The sequence below is a fragment of the Catharus ustulatus genome, chromosome 6 (assembly GCF_009819885.2).
Source record: "Catharus ustulatus isolate bCatUst1 chromosome 6, bCatUst1.pri.v2, whole genome shotgun sequence".
Classification (NCBI taxonomy): Eukaryota; Metazoa; Chordata; class Aves; order Passeriformes; family Turdidae; genus Catharus; species Catharus ustulatus.
In genome coordinates this window covers 44,955,510-44,973,469 of record NC_046226.1, presented here as the reverse complement: position 1 = coordinate 44,973,469, position 17,960 = coordinate 44,955,510, and the positions used below count along the sequence as shown (strand labels likewise).

The 17,960-nt window shown below is 36.0% G+C and overlaps 1 protein-coding gene across 1 annotated transcript in view; it reads right to left on the bottom strand.

The window, feature by feature from the left end:
- Positions 1 to 7,594: 7,594 nt before the first annotated feature.
- CPT1A (carnitine palmitoyltransferase 1A) overlaps positions 7,595 to 17,960 on the bottom strand; it is a 37,183-nt gene continuing 26,817 nt past the window's right edge. Inside the window, exons 15-20 of the mRNA XM_033063304.1 lie at positions 17,280 to 17,444; positions 16,420 to 16,554; positions 15,305 to 15,457; positions 14,145 to 14,249; positions 12,172 to 12,264; positions 7,595 to 10,701 (exon numbers count right to left, since the gene is read on the bottom strand). Coding sequence (XP_032919195.1) covers positions 10,615 to 10,701; positions 12,172 to 12,264; positions 14,145 to 14,249; positions 15,305 to 15,457; positions 16,420 to 16,554; positions 17,280 to 17,444 — 738 coding nt within the window. The 3' untranslated portion in view covers positions 7,595 to 10,614. The remainder of the gene's footprint in view (positions 10,702 to 12,171; positions 12,265 to 14,144; positions 14,250 to 15,304; positions 15,458 to 16,419; positions 16,555 to 17,279; positions 17,445 to 17,960) is intronic.

Genomic DNA, 17,960 nt, shown 5'->3' with positions numbered 1-17,960 from the left:
TAGTTGACTAAATTTGAAGTCACCTTGTCTAATCAAGCAGGCACTAATTTCAAATCTAACTAATATAGAGGGCAGCTAATAGCAGCTTTCAATTTTATGTGAATATCTCATTTAGTGGATTGTGTTTTAATTCTCTGCATTGTTTCCTTTAAATTTTCCCTGAGATTTTTTCCCTCCTTATTATTTTCCTACCTCTTGACTAGTCAAAATTCCTGTGTTTTTTCCCATCATCATTTGAGTTCATCTGTCTTTTTAACTTCATAACTTGACACTTCATATTATGGTATTGTTCCCCACTGTGTGTTCTCAAATAGAGATGCATCTGATGATGAGAGAGTATTAAATGAAATTCAGTTTTTCAAGAATTCTAAGTTCACCTAGTAATGTGTTTATCTTTTTCTACTCCTCCCAGTAATTTTAAATTTTATTTTTAATTCATACTCCTCATTTCTACATTTAATCCATACATCACAAGTCCTAACCCTAATTTCTTGTTCACTGTAATAATCCTACTGAGACTCAATCACACTGGGAATTTTGGGAAGTGGATTTCTCTTCTACCCTGGGTAGTTTCTGCTTCTAACACATTGCTTCTGAGTTTTTCCTAATTTATCACATGGATGACTGTGTTCTCACTACATAATTAAACTATATCAATTCTGCTGAATGGCTGCAGATGGGAAAGGTTAAACAAAAAGTCTCTTACCCCATCTGCATACAATATTCAGATCCTGCCTCACAGGACAATTTAGTTATTGTCTGACTTTTGGATACTACATCTTTTTATTCAAGTAAAAACTTCCTGAAATTAAATTTGGGGTAGAATGCTTCCTTGAAAGAATAAAAATTATCATTCAGTTAACACATGACTAGTTTTCATCCAACATTCTAAAAAGGGAATGAATGACACCCCTACGTTTCTTAATGCAAAAATAGTATAGAGGCAACACTCAGCTTTGTTTAGGCCAAAAATAATGTATTTAAAATACTGAAATTAATGGAAAAAAACTCCTGAATTCTTCACACATGAAGCCGATACCAGTGTGTACTGTATATTTTTCTTTTTCCTTTTTTCAATCTCACTGGCTGTTGATCACTCAGTTTCATGAACTCAGTGCTGTAACAATTACTGCAGTTGTTGCAAAAATCACCATTGGGAAAGCAATCACAGCATTTATGATTAACCATGCAAAATAACATAAAAATATTTTAACTGGTTTAAGTTTTGAAATTTGAGTTCTGTTTTTAAGCAGAGTTCTTTAGTTTCTACTAAAGAAAAAGGTTTGATTCTGTGTAATTTAATCACATCCAAATCTAGATACAGGGCTTTGCTCTATCAGATTTACATTTTGCAAAGCATACCTAGTCCATCAAAGAATCAAATCTAACTATTGTGTATACATCTCTGTGCATATTATTCATGTATGAAAGCATCAGCAAGACAGAGAAATTTCATTTCAGTATACAGCATTTGCATTCTATATAGGATATTCCAAGCCTGCTTCCAGATTCTCTTATTTTTCATGCTATGGATTATACGCAGTCATCTTCAGCCCTGCACAGAATTCTGAGATTCTGTGACACAAATCTATATCAATATCAGATGAATAATTTTAAGCACAAACATAATGTCTGTCTTAAAGCAAATTCCTGTGTGTTTGTTCTTTCATCTACACACTGCAATTAGAAACCCTTAAATGTTGATAAATTTTTACTTACTGTTTAAGGCACTGAGATTTTGTGCAGTTATGTGGTTTCTTGGACTTTGTAGCCCCTAAAACAAAAGGTAAGCTACACAGGTTGACAAAACAAAACAAAACAAAAAAAAAAAAAAAAAAAAAAAAGAGAAAGAACCATGGAACCACGTACAAATACAAGAAAATTATTCAATAGTTTTGAAACAGCAAGTACTGCTTTTATCTCTTTTTAAATAGCTTCTACCTAACAAGTCTGCCTCTTATTTAAAAATAATCTGTGATTAAATATTAAAGGAAATAATTACTGTAAAAATACGCATGCTAATTAGATTTAGAAACATCTCCATTAAGTAATATAATGAAATGTTTTTGAGGCAAACGAACTGCACAACTGCATTGATACTAAGAAACCTTAATTAAAAGAAAAATATGTAAAAAATCCCAATGGAAGAAGATATTCTCCTTTTTTTGTGCTTTTGTTCACCCCAAAAGAGTCTTAAAAAGATTCCCAGAAACAGCATAACCTAGATAATGTCAAATTTAAAGGTTCACAAGTGAAATTAATGTATTTTTCTTACTAAAAACTATATTTTTAATTCTGGTGTTACTGCTAGCAAATATTGAAACCAGGAACCATTATATGCAGAAAGTTTACTGAGTGCCAGCTAAACTAAGGAAATACACACAATTGTTACTTTCCAGTAACACAGCCTTAACCCATTTTAAAAGAGGAAAAGGAATGTATGTTGCACTTTACATTCTAAGATTACAAGATGAAACTTGAATATGCATTAAATTCCTTCCCCTCTAAACAAAGAAGGAAAAAAAAAAGAAACCAAAGGACAACTCAAAAGCTGAAGAGAATAATCCTGAGAAACTTTCAATTCCTTGTCTTAATTCTTGTGCTTCCTGTGAAGATGAGTAGAACAGAAAAAATCTCAAGCAAATAAAAACTAAAGAACATATTCCAACATGTTCCCCCTCATGTTTTTATTCCCTGCCATTACAGCAAATAAATGGCAATTTGAATTTTAAAGAGGAACATGACCTTTAATTTGAGTGCCTATTTCACCCTTCAGACAAATAAAAGCCAACAGGCTCCACACCTGGAGCATTTGCTGAGAGATGTCCACACCCAGCACCTGCTGCTGCTGAGAGCAAGATCTGTGCTTGCATGGTGCTTAATATGAAAAGGCTTTGTGCTTCAGTTTTTATCAAAAGACTATATAAAATTATAAGACTAAATAATGAAATAAATAATGTAAAAATATTTTGAGGCAGTTATATTTAGGTAAAGAAATACTTATGCACATTGAAAATGAAACTCAAGTATTTTGTTACTGCTTAAATCAAATAGTGCTATTCCATCTAAATAGTACTAACTTCAGTACCTCAAAACTCATTCTTTTTTAACAACTTGATGGCATTTCAAATTCACATAACCACAAGTCACCAAATTTTACTGAGGCATTCTGAATCCCAAGTCTAAAGAAAATCCCATAGTCCTCAAGGCTTCTCTTCATTTATAGAGAAACAGTGTCCCTTGGTGGCAAAGAAGGGTAAATGCAAAAGTATTCAGGGGCTTGTGCTAAATGTGATGTATATGGAGAGGAATCTACATTAAAACTTCCAGTAATCCTAACTCTTATGTCCCTGGAGCGCCTAGCAAAATTTTTCAGTTAAAAAATAAATTAAAATAATTAGTGATGGTGTCACCATTACCTTTGGCTCGTCTACCCCATTGTTGCCTAAGAGTACAGTCACAAGCAGTGCAAATTAACAATCTGTGATATACTATCTGACACTATATTATCAAGACAAACATATAAATATGTATCTCTATAATTTCAAATTATCTAGACACAGTTTTTGTTTTTATTGCATCTGATTGAAGATAATTATTTTGGTTTTGATAGTCAGGAATTAGATGAACTAATTTTGGCTTCTGTGTGCCACAATTGTTAATATTATCTGTATTTGAGTATCTACCTCCAACTGGCAGATAATCTGGAATGAATAACTAATGATTAGTTTTAATCTAATAAGAAGTAATTCCAAGCATATAAAGATTTTCCTTAGAGTACCACCTATCCTATAAAGCTTCATAATCACAGACTGGAATCTCTCAAACAAATGGATCATTGTGCATTAAGATGTTTGCTTTTTCACCCTTAATTTTTGGGAGCACCTTTTAAGATCTAGAACTATAGCTCCTCAACATGCCACTGTAACAGTTAATTTAATTTATTTAGTTGTGATTGATAAATCAAGAGTTTTCCTTAGGATAAAGCAATCTTCACATAGGTTTTTTTGTTGTTCGTTTCCAGCTGTTAAATAGAAAGTAACATGTTTTACACATATAAAATAGTACTATATATGTATGTGTGTGTGTGTGTGTGTGTGTGTAGTAGAATAATAATAATTTCTAGATAAAATTCAGGTTGTTCAATGAACTACCTTATTATTCTTTTTATGGCACTTACTGAGAGTGACTTTCCATGCTACCATGGTACAAATTACTCAATTTTCTCTGGCATATAATTTTGCTATCAATCACAGCATATAATTACCACAGGGTTGGAAGGATTTCTCTGTGAACATCTGGATTTCTCTGCTACACTGTGCCATGCTAATAACTAGCAGTCAGACTTGTAAACATTTGTAGTCTGAAGAATTGCTGTCTCAGTAACAATACTGACTGCCTCTCTTACCTCAGACCGGAATATAGTTTTAAATCTTAACAGGTGTGCTTAAAAACCTGCTTTAAATCCCAAACAAATGTAATAGATTTTATAATTTTTCTGCATAAATCATGTTTTTTAAAGTAAGGATCATATTCAAAGTGTAACACTGAGAATACTTAATTTAATTGTCAATGGCAGAATGATTTTTGCTTGTATTTCAATAAAGATATTCCTACAGAATGACAATGAACAGTAACATACTTCACAGCAACAATGGCATTCAGTGTTTTCAACACCAGGAATCATCCTCTTATTTCTAAATGGCCTTGAAGAAGTTAGGGAATAGTCACAGCCAAGTCTGTAAAAGAAGACTTATTCTTGAATTATATAAATTGAGGAAAATTGAGATTTAGTCTAAGTAAGTAGCCATCTGAAACTGGAGTACAAATTCAGCTGTATCATAAATCAGACTGTTCCAAAATGAAGAACTGTGTGCTGTGGCATTCCATCACAGATGTGCTGCCACCTGCACTTACTGCAACCCAATCTTTCAGCTGCCTTGCCAATCCACCAACTCATTCATGGAAATGTAATCTGAGTCAGCAGCCAGGAGGGCCAACCCTGTCCTGGGGGCAGCAGGCACAGCATGGCCAGCCAGGCAAGGGAGGGACTGTCCTGCTCTGCTCTGAGCTGGGGCAGCCTCACCCCAAGTGCTGGGGGCAGTTCTGGGTGCCACAGTGTAAAAGTGACATAAAGCTGCTAGAGAGTGTCCAAAGGAGGGCCATGAGGATGGTGAAGGGCCTTGAGGGGAAGCTGTATAAGGAGCAGCTGAGGTCACTCATACTGTCTGGAGAAGAGGAAACTGAGGGGAGACCTCACTGCAGTTTGCAATTTTCTCCTGATGGGAAGAGGAGAGGCAGATACAGAGCTCTTCTCTCTGGTGACCAGGACTCAAGGGAATGGCCTGAAGTTGTATTTAGAGCAGGTTTAGGTTGGGTATTAGAAGTTTTTTCTCCCAGAGGTGACTGGGCACTGGAACAGGCTCCCTAGGGAAGCACCAAACCTGACAGAGCTCAAGATGTTTTTGGATAATGCTCTCAGGCACAGGGTGGGATTCCTGGGGCAACTTGTGCAGGGCCAGGAGTTGAACTTGATGATCCTGATGAGTCCCTTCCAACTCATTTCTATGATTCTGTGACTACAGTGTCATCTTCCCAATAGTCACACTTCTAGCTAAGCCTTGCTGCTATCAGTACACACTTTGACCCCTGAATAGACAATGTTAAAAATGTTAAAAATCCTGTCAACAAAATTCCAGTACCTTTCAGAAACATTTTTCGTGAAAAGTCCAAATTTCTGTAAGTCGCCTTGCACATAGCTTGGAATTTATATTTGAATAGCTCAAGAAATTTAAGAGAATAATTAAGTAAAGAACATCTCCGCATAAGTAGATTTGGAATGCTGATGCAGAGGCAGATTTAAATCCTCAGCCCCATTCCTTTACATACCCTGCACATGGGAAAAAAGCTCAAATACTAATTAACCAGCTGCCCAGCTTGTTTGGTGCAGTCCCACTTGGCACTTTGTGTTCAGGCGGCCTCGGGAGAAGAGCCCTTCCTAATTGTCCTGAACTGGAACCAGAATGTGTAAGGGAAAGTTAGGCTTGAGCCTTGAGGCAAAAATTCCAGATGCTATTTTGCCTTGCTCCACAATGGAGGAAATCTCCAAAGCAACATTTTTTTTTGCCCTTTTTTGGTGAACAGATCAGATAGGACAGTGTTTGAAAGCACCTCTTACCCTCTGGCACTTAGAACAAAGCCCACCTTAGACAGTCAATGGTTGGACAGATTTTTCCAAACAGCACGAAACCAAATCTTGCTTGCATACTTACTGTTCAATCACACACAGGAGCACAAGTCTGAGGTAAACCACATGTATCAGTGAGGGAATTCTAGCACATAAAATAATGTGTGTCTTGTTCATAAAAAGATGAGTCTTTTAACCAAGAACTGCCTTGCAGCATCAATAAAAGATTTTTGATGTCACTACAGCATTACCTTCTTGTGAAGGAAATATTTTGTAAAAGACTTGTTGAGAGAAGCAGTTTAGGTGATTGATGTCTTTAAACCAAAAACATTCATTCTTACCTGCAACTGGAGATAGGAATGATATGAACACCTGAAGAAATCTTTACTGATAACTATTTTATGTATTGAAGGATTAATTTTTAAAAAGCCAAATGACCAAACAAAACCCATGACTTAGTGATGTTCAGATGGGAAGCTAAATACATTTTCATGACATAACAAGGCATATAAATGATGTGGCCCATTCAGCATTACCAGATACTGTTACGTGTTTTGAATACTATTTCTGCCTTTTCAGTTCAGTGCACAGTTTTGGTTCAGACTGTAATAGCACCACACTTAAAACCTTCATTAGTGTTTTCAAAAATAAACCAACCAAATAGAAAATGGAACAAAGAGAGAAACCAACTACAGCTTGGTGTTCTAGTTTCAAATCAGAATTTAAATTGTTTGGACTTGACAATTTGCTCTCCACCTGTGTGTGCTGTGCTTCCTCCTTATATAGAGAGTAGTTTAGGAAGGCAAGTAAGCAACGTAGAAACAAGCAATCAGTTTTATTTCAATACAATTATTTTTAACCTGTTCAGAATTTTGCTCTAATACCTTCAAGTAAAAGAGCAAAGAAAGAAAACACTCATCTGCAGTGTGATAAACTGTAAGGATATGCAGAAACGAGCCAGTCAGATTTTTCTAAATCTCATTTTTAGTTCCTGGTTCAGAGACTAACAAACTTTCATTATCTTCAACTTTCAAGAAAGCAACTGTCCCATGTGATCACATCTTTATTATTTGTATGACTGTTCCTTCTGGAGAGAGAATGCTTGAAGTCAGAACACTGAAATTTTTATGTGGCATCACTACAGAAAAAAGAAAGAGGACACAGTTTGGTGGCAGACAAGGGTGAATCCATATGTTCAGTTTCTTTTGGGAGATTTAATTCCTTGTAGTTTTAACTGCTCATTAACACATTCCCTATTAACTAGAAGACATGTTTAAATCACTGCTAAATAAACTGAATGTTCACTGCTACTGTTACAAACTGGATTTAACAGCAATGGTTTCACAAGCCCTGAATTTCAAGAGACTACAGCAAGAAAACACAACATATATGAAACATTGTTCTAAGTAGTGGTAATTGTGAAATTTTATTTAGTTTTTTGAAGTCACAGAAGAAGGTAGAAAATAGAGACAAAGTGTTGGATGTAAATAACCAACAACAGATGTAAAGTAACTAAACAAGATAAAAAAAAATCCACTACCTTAAATTAATACATTTTACATGAGAAAACAATTGGTACAAAGGCTGAATTAGAACCATGATTTTCAAGGTCAGGCATGCACTTCCCTAGTCCCTCAAAAGCCTCAAGCCTTAAAAGAATATTCAGATGGGAACTGTATTAATCCTGAACAAAGTACCCAGTAAATGGACTCCACATTTTCCTAACTTCTGCCATGAAATAGCTGAAATAATAAATTTGAAAAAGGCTAATTCGAGGTATATTCCACCAATTCCACACTGCTATTTAATAAACAGAAAAAAATTATTATCATCCAACCTGACTTTTAGTTACCTCCTCAACCTTAAGTTTGATCTAAATCACTAATTGAGAATCAATGATTCAAGGTTTTAGAATCAAATTAGTAGTTTCACTGGAATATGAACATTTAACTTTACAATAAAATACACTGTACTAGAAGGTTCACTCAAATCTAGACAATTTCAGTTACATTCCTATGGCTTTGAGCAAAAAAACCCCAAGCAGTTTTACTGTATGTACACAATATTGAACATCAAGATTTAAATTATTTATTAATAACCTACATTCACTGTGGATTTCTAAGATTTACATCCAAAAAGCATATTTTATTTACATGCTGCTGACATTTTAAAGAAAAAGAAATAAAATATTATCTATTTAGGAACATATCTATTCCAAAAATTTAAAAGATACATTTAACACCACAAAACATTTTAAACATTTACAATAAAAAACAACTTTCTGTGCCAATCATACTTACTCTCCAAGAATGCAAAATTGCCATAACTACAATTAGACTAGAAACGCTTAAGACCTGAGAGTCAAATCTAAACCTTTTTTTTTTTAAAGGAAATCCTACAAGCTAATATGACCTTGAGTTAATTTAAACACAGACAGGTCAGTGGTCAATTAAAAAAAAAAAAAAAGCCAACACCAAAAATAACCCCCCAAAACCCCAGTGCATTATTTCTGCAGCTCCAAAAATAGATCACTATAAAATTGTTGCAGTAGCTTGATAAGTGCCAGGCCTGCCAGATGCAGTAAGGCTTATTTCCAAGTGTCCTTTCCCACACACTGTACCTAATCAAATAATGAGTGCCTTTGATCAGTTCCTGTGAGGATTCCCACATTTATGTAAGCATGCAGTTGCTCAAGTATGCATCTTGGATTTTTGAGGGTTTCCACCTCGAGCATACATACACAGGTGCTTTAATAGCTAGATCAGAGTAAAAATAAACATGAAGAGGCATAGAAAGTTAGAAATACTGGCCAGAAAACATTCAAAGTCTAATGAGAAGTTTTATATCCACCCCAAGGGTCTTTTAATCTCAGCAGAGCTCAGGAGCATCATTCACTGTATTAGTAACCATCATGTACCTTATATAAAATAATAATATTTTTTAAAAATGGTTGTGCTAACAAGTGCACTTGACTGCACTGCAGGATGTAAAAAAGGTACCACACTTATAAAGCCCAGGGAAGAGAAGCATCATGCAAAAGTTACTCCAATTGGTAGCAGCCACTTTATTTCTGCACTTGGGAACATCATGCTCCTTTTTGAGTGAAAGAGCTTCCCCCTCCTCCTGGTATCCTTCAGAAACTGCTTGACCAAGAGCATCTCCCAGGAGGGGTTTGGGAAGGCTGTGATTTTCCCCCTCTGGAGCCATTTCCCATGGCTTAGCAGTTGGCCCTGCCCATGCAGATGGTTGGCAATGCAGTAGTGCTTCTTGCAGGCAAACTGCAATCATCAGCCTACACAAGCAGCCTTGCATTGCAGACTTTCCAACACTGCATTCAACCCCACTAACATTTCCCAGGGCCCAGAAACCCGAGTGACCACCAATCCCATTCACCAAAGCAAACACATGAATATCTGTGAATCCCGAACAAAGGTAGTCCTGCCCTTCCCAAGGACCCACCTTTGCTGTTGAAGAACAGGAGCATTTCATTAGAACCTTAAACCTGACTGCACCATTTGGTAACATAGTCAAGTCTGCTTATGCCACTTCATCCTAATTTGCAATCTGAAAACCAGATCTGCATTACACCACAGCTTTACCTCTTCCACCACTGAAACAGCTCCCAGCATATGCCTTTTTCCTGGGCTAAGGATCTTTGTTTTTCTAAGGCACTTGCATGAACAAGCACACAGGTCCATTTATTTATACAGAAATCAAATCAACGTCACAAACAGGCTTGGAAGCAGTAGGAAAAACATGATACCTGCTAATGAGGGGACACATTGTACTATCCAATGGTTTGGTTTTGTTTTTTTTTTTTTTTCCTTATCAAAAACCATAAAATTTCTACAGCTTAGTGTGTTAAGGTGGGTTACAGCAGGGATTTTTTGGTATGTTTTAAAGAATTCTCCTCTAAAAAGAAACCAAGGAAGGCAAACTGCCACAAGTTTTGTCACTCATTTACATAAAACAGCAGACACATTGAAGAACATTCTGCTATCAATACATAGCAAATCAAATTTTTCTAGTATTTAAGTCAGTGTGTTTTATCCCTTTGATTCTGGAAACAAGTAAACTAAATTAAAGTTTTAAAAAAAGAGAAAGTATATACAAATTAAGAGAAAACTGCAGAAGTTGAATATACATGACTTCATGCAATGATACTATGCTTCCTCCCTAGAAACCAGAAGATTTTAAAAGTCATCTTTGTCGAAATAAGCTCTTTCATACTACTGACAAAAAAAAGTCAAAAACAAACCACAACAAAAAAGACACATTTAATATACTGCTAAGGTTTTAATAGGTGATCAAGAAGGTGCTGACTCAGTTTCTTCTCCAGCTACTTTTCAACAAACCTTGCTCTTGTTCACTGTGCAGAAGAGTTCTTGTCCCACCAAGAGGAGATTGCTTGGCACCAAGAATGCAGATCACTTTGTGCAGTTTTTAGTAACATTAAATAAAGCCATGATGTCAACCATTGCTTTCCGGATGTTCTTTCCAAAGCGATGAGAATCCTTTAAAAACAAAGACCAAAACAATAATTGTACTACCCATCCACAGTTATTTTTCAGGTAAAGAAGAAACTTTCTAATATTTTGTAGCTTTGGAGCTTATGGAATTCAGGCATGTATTTTACCATACAATGGGGATTTTAAGAACAGAAATTTTAAAGCTATACACATTAATCCAGGTTTATGCTATTACTGACCAATGAGTTCTTTATGCATTTACTTTCCTACAGTCAGAAATGAGATAATAGCCTTTTGAAATTAGATGCATGCACAGCTTTCTGCTACTTTAAAACTGCTGGGATTTCATATTGCTTTTCCTACAAGATTTTGAAAAAGCTCCTTTTCAGAAAACAAAGGAATGTTCAGTGAGTGTATGACTAATGACCAAGAAGTACTGAAAGAGTAGAAAAATTATTTTTCCTTGAGTTCCCATCAGAAATGCTGAATAATTTGCCATTGAAAATAGTATTGAAAAGGAAAACAACAACTTTCTAAATGTAAACAAAACAGGAACTTGTTCTATTTATTCTAAGTGCTAGATGAATGGGTACAAGAAAGAAATTAAGGTTACAAATGCAAATTATTAGCTAGATTACAGGATCTACTACAGTGACCCTACTAGTATCAAGGCTGCACATACAAAATGATGCCTTTTCTGTATGGACCTAAGTAAAAAGAACAGAGTGAAATTTAAACTACAAGCTAACAGGCATCTGAAGAACAATTTAAACTATGAAAAAAAACCAAGCTGTATTTCCTAATCTTTAATGATTAACCAGAAGCACCATGATCTCCTGGACAAGTGAAGGTCAAAAGAGGAAAACTAGGTCAGCTATGTTACCCTGAATGAACTCAAGCATATTTAGTAAGGTCATAAAAATATAAAGGGGAAGGATGAACTAAACTCAAAACAGTCCTCCACAATAGCAGGATATTCAGTATATGACATCTACTATAATAATGGGTGTTATTAAATTTTTGATTAGTTATGTTTCTTATGCACAGATTATAATTTATGGGCCATTTAAGTTCAGTATTATTCACACCAGGAAGGCTTAAACAGAGAGCATACATTTTACTCAGTCTTGACAGCTGCAGCCTGAGACAAACCAATCAAAACTGTAATAAGAAAAACCAAGATATGCCCATCTTTCTGTTTAGGGGACACATGTGATCATCTCACATGAGTTGCAGGGAACTACATGTGTAAAAATGATCCTGGGCCATGTGTTTTCTTTAGGCTTGAAAGTGTAAGTGAAACAGAATATGGTATCCTTGGTTCATGGAACTAACTATTAAATTTATACAACTGGAGACAAAAAACTCCAGCAAAACAGTATATATTGAGAAAGAAAAAACACATTATAACAGTCTGTTGCAAGTTCTAATGTATCTTGTACACAATGCGTAGAACAGTTTTATGAGCACACAGCAGAACAGATTTATTAAACCATAGGAAGGACTGACTCTTACCGTCTCAGAACAAGATAGTTTGCTAGAGACATGGAAATGGATGGAATTTTCATCCAAGATAATGTAAGAAACACCATAACCATCATCAGCCACCTAGGGAAAGAAAGAAGAGAAAAATGCATTTAAAATATTTCTTTCTCCTTCATTCTCAAACAATTTGAGCACAGTTAAGAAGTTGCTACAGTTTTTAAAATCAGTTGCAATTTCCTCAAGTACAACTTCACCTTCTCCATTTAATGCATTATTTCTGAAGATTGGGTCCACTTAAGGAATAGTTTTAATCTCATCTGAAGTGTATGAAATAACCATTTATTTTCTGAATATTTGTCTGTAATATATAGTTTGAAATAAAATACTCATTCAAAGAGCTTCTCTTATCAAGGCCTGGTCCCAAGCACCTATAGAGCTTCAGTGCTTAAGCAGCAAGGAATAAAATAGTTCAGTTGTACACCTAAACAATCAGTCTCCTGGGATCATTCTGCAGATGTAAACAAACACAGTGTAAAAGCCTTGCATTTTGAAAACTTGCCAAATGCAAGTTTTCTTTTGACTCTACAGCAAACATGTGATTCTGAACACCTGTATCACAAACAGAGGTCTGGTCCAATTTCAACATTAGTACCATTAACTGTCCCAAGTTTCATTTTGATGTTTTATTCCAGCTATGCCTGGTAAACACAGGTTATCCTGATGTCACCCCTCTTCATGTATTTCCTAACTCAAAGGATCACAACCTTCTATCTCTCTGCTGCCACTGCTGCTAAGCAGTCTGACAGTCTTCTCACTCTTCTCACTGTTAGTACTACAGAGATAAACTCCGTTTTATACTTAAAAACCCCTTCAAAACCCACAAAAAACACATGCATGGAAAGCTGATGTACTGAATCTCTGGGCTACTTCAGTAAACCAAAGCACAGTTTTTTGTAAACAAAAACAAAAGGAAAAGTGTTGGAAATTCCTGTAGCCAAAACCCTTTCCCACTGCCTTTTGGGCATTTGGAATACTGACTTCATGGTCTGCTAGAGGAAGCCAGTTTCTCAAGAATGAGCAGTATAGCCATAGCTAGGCCGCCTTGATACTACATGTCAAATTAATTCCAACTTCAAAAACTACTGTATCAGAAGCTGTATCAGAAACATGAGTAAATAACAACCATTTAACACCTCCCCACTTCCATCCCCCATCCTCTTGCTTGACAAACCAGCCACAATACACTGAACTTGTCACCCTCATTTCTGTGGGGCAAAGAGCAGTCCTGTGATGCCTCTCATTGCTCCTACAATAGAAACACTTTTTGAAAACATTAATCTAGTATAATACCCCCATAAAGGCTGCTTAAAAGGTTTTGTTGATATCAAGGTTCTCATCAATGGCCAAGCTGAAATACCAATAAAACATCCAGCAAATAAGCAGCTTGTCAAATCTCTAACAGTACACTGGATTCTTGAAAGTCTACAGAAGCCATAGAACATGGCTGTGTTCTTGACTTGGCCATTATTCACACTTAGGAGGGCAAGCAGGACAATGTGAGCAGCTTAATCTGGAGTAATGTATGAACACATTTCTTAATCAAGCAGGAAATATAAAGAATAAGTCAAGTATAAGTACTTTTACGAATCCCAAACTTAAAGCCTAGTTTAAGTAATAAGGAATTTCTCACTGCAATAACAGCCTGAGGTACAGAAGATCTGGGCACAGGCAACGTGATAAGAACCCCAACTTCACCAGATCTCTTTGCCATGGAGCCCACATTTCATAACTGTGTATTTCCTTAAGAATAACTCATTCTTGTAGTGGGATACCAGAAAAAAGGTGGCACAGATTTTTCTGAGCACAGCTACGTCACAGGGAAGTATTAAGTATGAGCTGCACCTCTGATATGCAACAATGAGGGATTACAGAGCTGAAATTTTTTGACTGGTGTCTTGAAAATAAAACACTTTTTAGTGGGTGCTTGTACTTAGGAAACATACTGGTCCAAACCCTCCACCAGAGGATAACATCTCCGGGTTCTTCTTCAGATCAATGTGTTGCTGTGGTGTCTGACTTGTTGACAGCCTCCAAGGTTCTGACAAAACCTTTATTAGATATGAAAGAGATGCAAACAAATAGAAAACACTGCTTAAGAACAGGCAACTTTCTCAAGAACTAGTCAAGATAACAAGTATTTTAACAGGTCTAATATTGCTTTACAAACTCTTTGAAAACACTTTATAAAGCAATATTAAGGATAACTCTCATTTCAATGAAATGAAAAATTAAGAAACTTAAATGAAACAGTTAAACTTGTCCTGATATGGAGACCTTTAACATATGGGGAAGTGATGTCAATTCCTCAAAGAGAAGAAAACACAATTTCAATAGAAATTATCTGGTCTACAGTCTTGTAACTTACACACAGAAGGTCCTCTTTTAACAATACCATTATTAGTCATATTGAAATCCCAGGAAGATCCTATATCAAGTTACAAACTTGTAAAATCTCTAACAACATATGTTGAAAGTTTGTGGAAACTTTAGAAAGTTGTTTTATTCTCTACTTAGCTACATATAGGAGAGTAAGCAGACAAATGTGAGTAGCTTAATTTTGGGGCAAGGTGGAACACATTTTTATCAATCAGAAAAAATGAACAAGTGCAGTGTGATTATTTTTATAAAATCCAACCTTAAAATCTAGTTTAATAATTTGTCAAAGTAATAATGACATTAATGCCATATACAGCTCCTTTCACTCCTAATAACTTAAAAGGAATTGAATTTGTCAGTTTCATAAGAAAATCCTCAGAGAAAACACACAGCCTCTGTTCCACTCCCTTGAAAATACGCAAAAGCCACAAGTAAAAAAATTTTTTTTTGAATACTGTTTATATATTTCTTGGAATTCTAAGTAACATGTATTATGCTAAAAAGCTCACTGAAAGCATTCTTCTTGGTCTATCAATAAATGCATACTCAAAGGAAAATGAAACTAACTTAACAATTTATCAGCAGATGTTAAACAGTGCTAGCTGAAATTTTACCTTCTTTCTTAGGAATACCAGAATTGTACAAATATCTTGAGCAGACATCACAAAACACTACTGACCAGAGGACTGTTTACAGTACAGAAGAGTGATCAATAAAAGTCACCTACTTCCTTGAGGAAAGGAGAATCCACAGCGAGGTACTTGGACACGACATAGAGGCAGAAGAGGTGGCGGTCAATGCCGGCCCCGGTCATGGCAAGGCGATACAAGAGCTGATGTTTGTCAGCTGCCTGCCGAAATAGCTTCAGTGTGTTCTCAGTCTAACAAATGAAAGAAGATGAGGAAAATCCAAGACTTGAGCACTTAAAGGTCAAGTACAAACAACTGACCTCAAACATTATCCTCTGGCTATTCAACCTCTTGTATTTCATTTCAGGTATTAGCAAGTGTCAGCTATTACCTGCTGTAAACTGCATAATGAAAGCTAATTTGCATTTCAAGTGTTATCTAATCCTACAATCAAACATGATTACAACTCAAGTTTATTACATTATTTATAGTTTATATAAGTTTAAGACCAGTTATACTGGTCTTAAAGAGTAATAGAGCAAATCTCAATGTGATTTAAGGAAAGCTCAAACAGCCAGAGCTATTGCAAAGGCAAACTGCCAACACTGAAGGTACAGAGGTCCCTAAATGCCAGTCATCAAAATCAACATATAAGAGCAATTACTTCCTTCCTGTGAATTATTATTGCTTCTCTGTCAGAAAAGAAATCTTAACTCATATGAGATTAGTTATTCTATAAATCTGTGTTTGAGTTTTACAAGTCACAAAAATTTCACAGGTAATCACAGTTTCCTGGAGTTCACAAACAGGTAAATAAGGGTATATTTGGTTGTTCTGCCATTCTTTTTGGTAAAGAATTTCTTCTTTATTGACAGAAAAATGGACAATTATCTTATGCAGCTCTTCCTTCCTGAAAAGAAAGCATCACTCTTAATGCTTAAAAACTATTTGAGGACTAACATGGTTGTCTAGTGGTAGCTCACGTACCTTATGAATTATCACAGAATCACAGGTTGGCTGGATTGGAAGGGACCTTTAAGATCATCCAGTTCCAGCACCCCTGCCATGGACAGGGACCTTCCACTAGTCCAGGCTGCTCAGAGCCCCATCCAGGCTGACCTTGAACACTGACAGGGATGGGGCACCCACAGCTTCTCTGGGAGCAATCCAAACCTAGTGTCCCAGCTGTAAAAGGCACCAAGCATGGACTTACACTTTGGTTTGGGTCTTCCATGGCTTGAACAAAGCGGCAGGACTCAACGGTGCACGAACGAACCGTCTCGGTCCTGCCTTCTCGGAACAGGCGCGTCATGGACGCTTCGTATGTCAAAGAAAACTTCCCCATATCCTTGAGAAAGGGAAAAATAAGAACTTAAGGGTTATACAACACCCTTGGCCCCTCTTTCTTAATCAACACTCCAAGCTAAGCACACAGGCTTATGAATCACTCCACAAATTAAATTCAACATTTAAGTTTTCAGTAGCCCATTAGCCCACTTACACGAAAATAATAAAGGCAAAAATAAGATTAGCAGCAGGATTTGATAAATACTAACAGAACAACCAGATTAGCAAGGAATACTCTCTGCATTTTATATTCAAACCTCTTCAGTTTATAGGAAAAGCTGAATGTTGCTACACGTGTAGTTGCTATACAATGTTTTCTGACAGCACATTACAGGAAAGGTGAGCTAGCAGAAGAAAATACAGGTCGGCATGTTAATCCTCTTAGGGAGTGTCCATGACTACTGCATCATGTGTGACTCTAATCTAAAAGCTAAATTTAACATTGTTTAGATTAAAAACACAGCTACTAGAAGTTTCATATCTTCTTTCCAGTCCAAAATGCCTAGGGATAGACCAACTAAGCAGAAGAGAAAAATTTAGAAATATACCAATATGTGAACCATTGTAGAAGTGATTTCCAGGGAGTAATCTTCTTAGGGTTTGCATCAATTTGCATTGAATGTCTTTAACAACCTTGTACAGGATTACACAGTCACAGGTTTTAGTCACAAGCATGTTACACCCAACTCAATGAGGTTCTATAAGCCAGAGCAGTTCTGTTCTTACCCGATAGTGAGCAAGCTGCAGGGCTAGTTGCACAAAGGCATCAGGGCTGGTTTTCACTTTCTTTATTAGTCCTTTCCCAAAAGTATCAAAATAAAATGAACTGAAGTCCACATCATCTGCTAGAGCTACAGCAGTGCTCAGAGACTTCTCAATCACTTCTTGGCACTTAAACAAACAAACAAACAAACACCTGTATGTATACAAACTGCATTCATGGTCTTTGAGAGAACTATTGAAAAAATGCAAGTATTTTTAACTGATAAACAGGAAATGCTTACCTTTCTGCATGACAGGAACAGCATTATCTAAATAATTTCTCTTTAGAGAAAGAAGAGAAGCTATCTTTACCAGAAAGTTAAAATTCAAAAAGCTAATGTTTTAAGCCAGTATACATTAAAAAAATAAGTCTTAAAAAACCCACCAGCATTAAAACTGTTCAGATCAGGAAAACATAAAAGAATGGTCCACAGTTGCACAATGGCAACAGTGTGAATTCCAAGCTCCCATACATGCTTAATTAAATACATCACCAACCATTAGCTTTTTATTATAAATTAAAATCCAAATAGGTGGTGGCAGTTTTTCTAGAAATTCAGGCAAAAAACCCCCAAAACAAACCAACTTAAAAATCAAACCTTGTTAGGCATGTATATAGAACTATAAACACACACAAAAAGACAG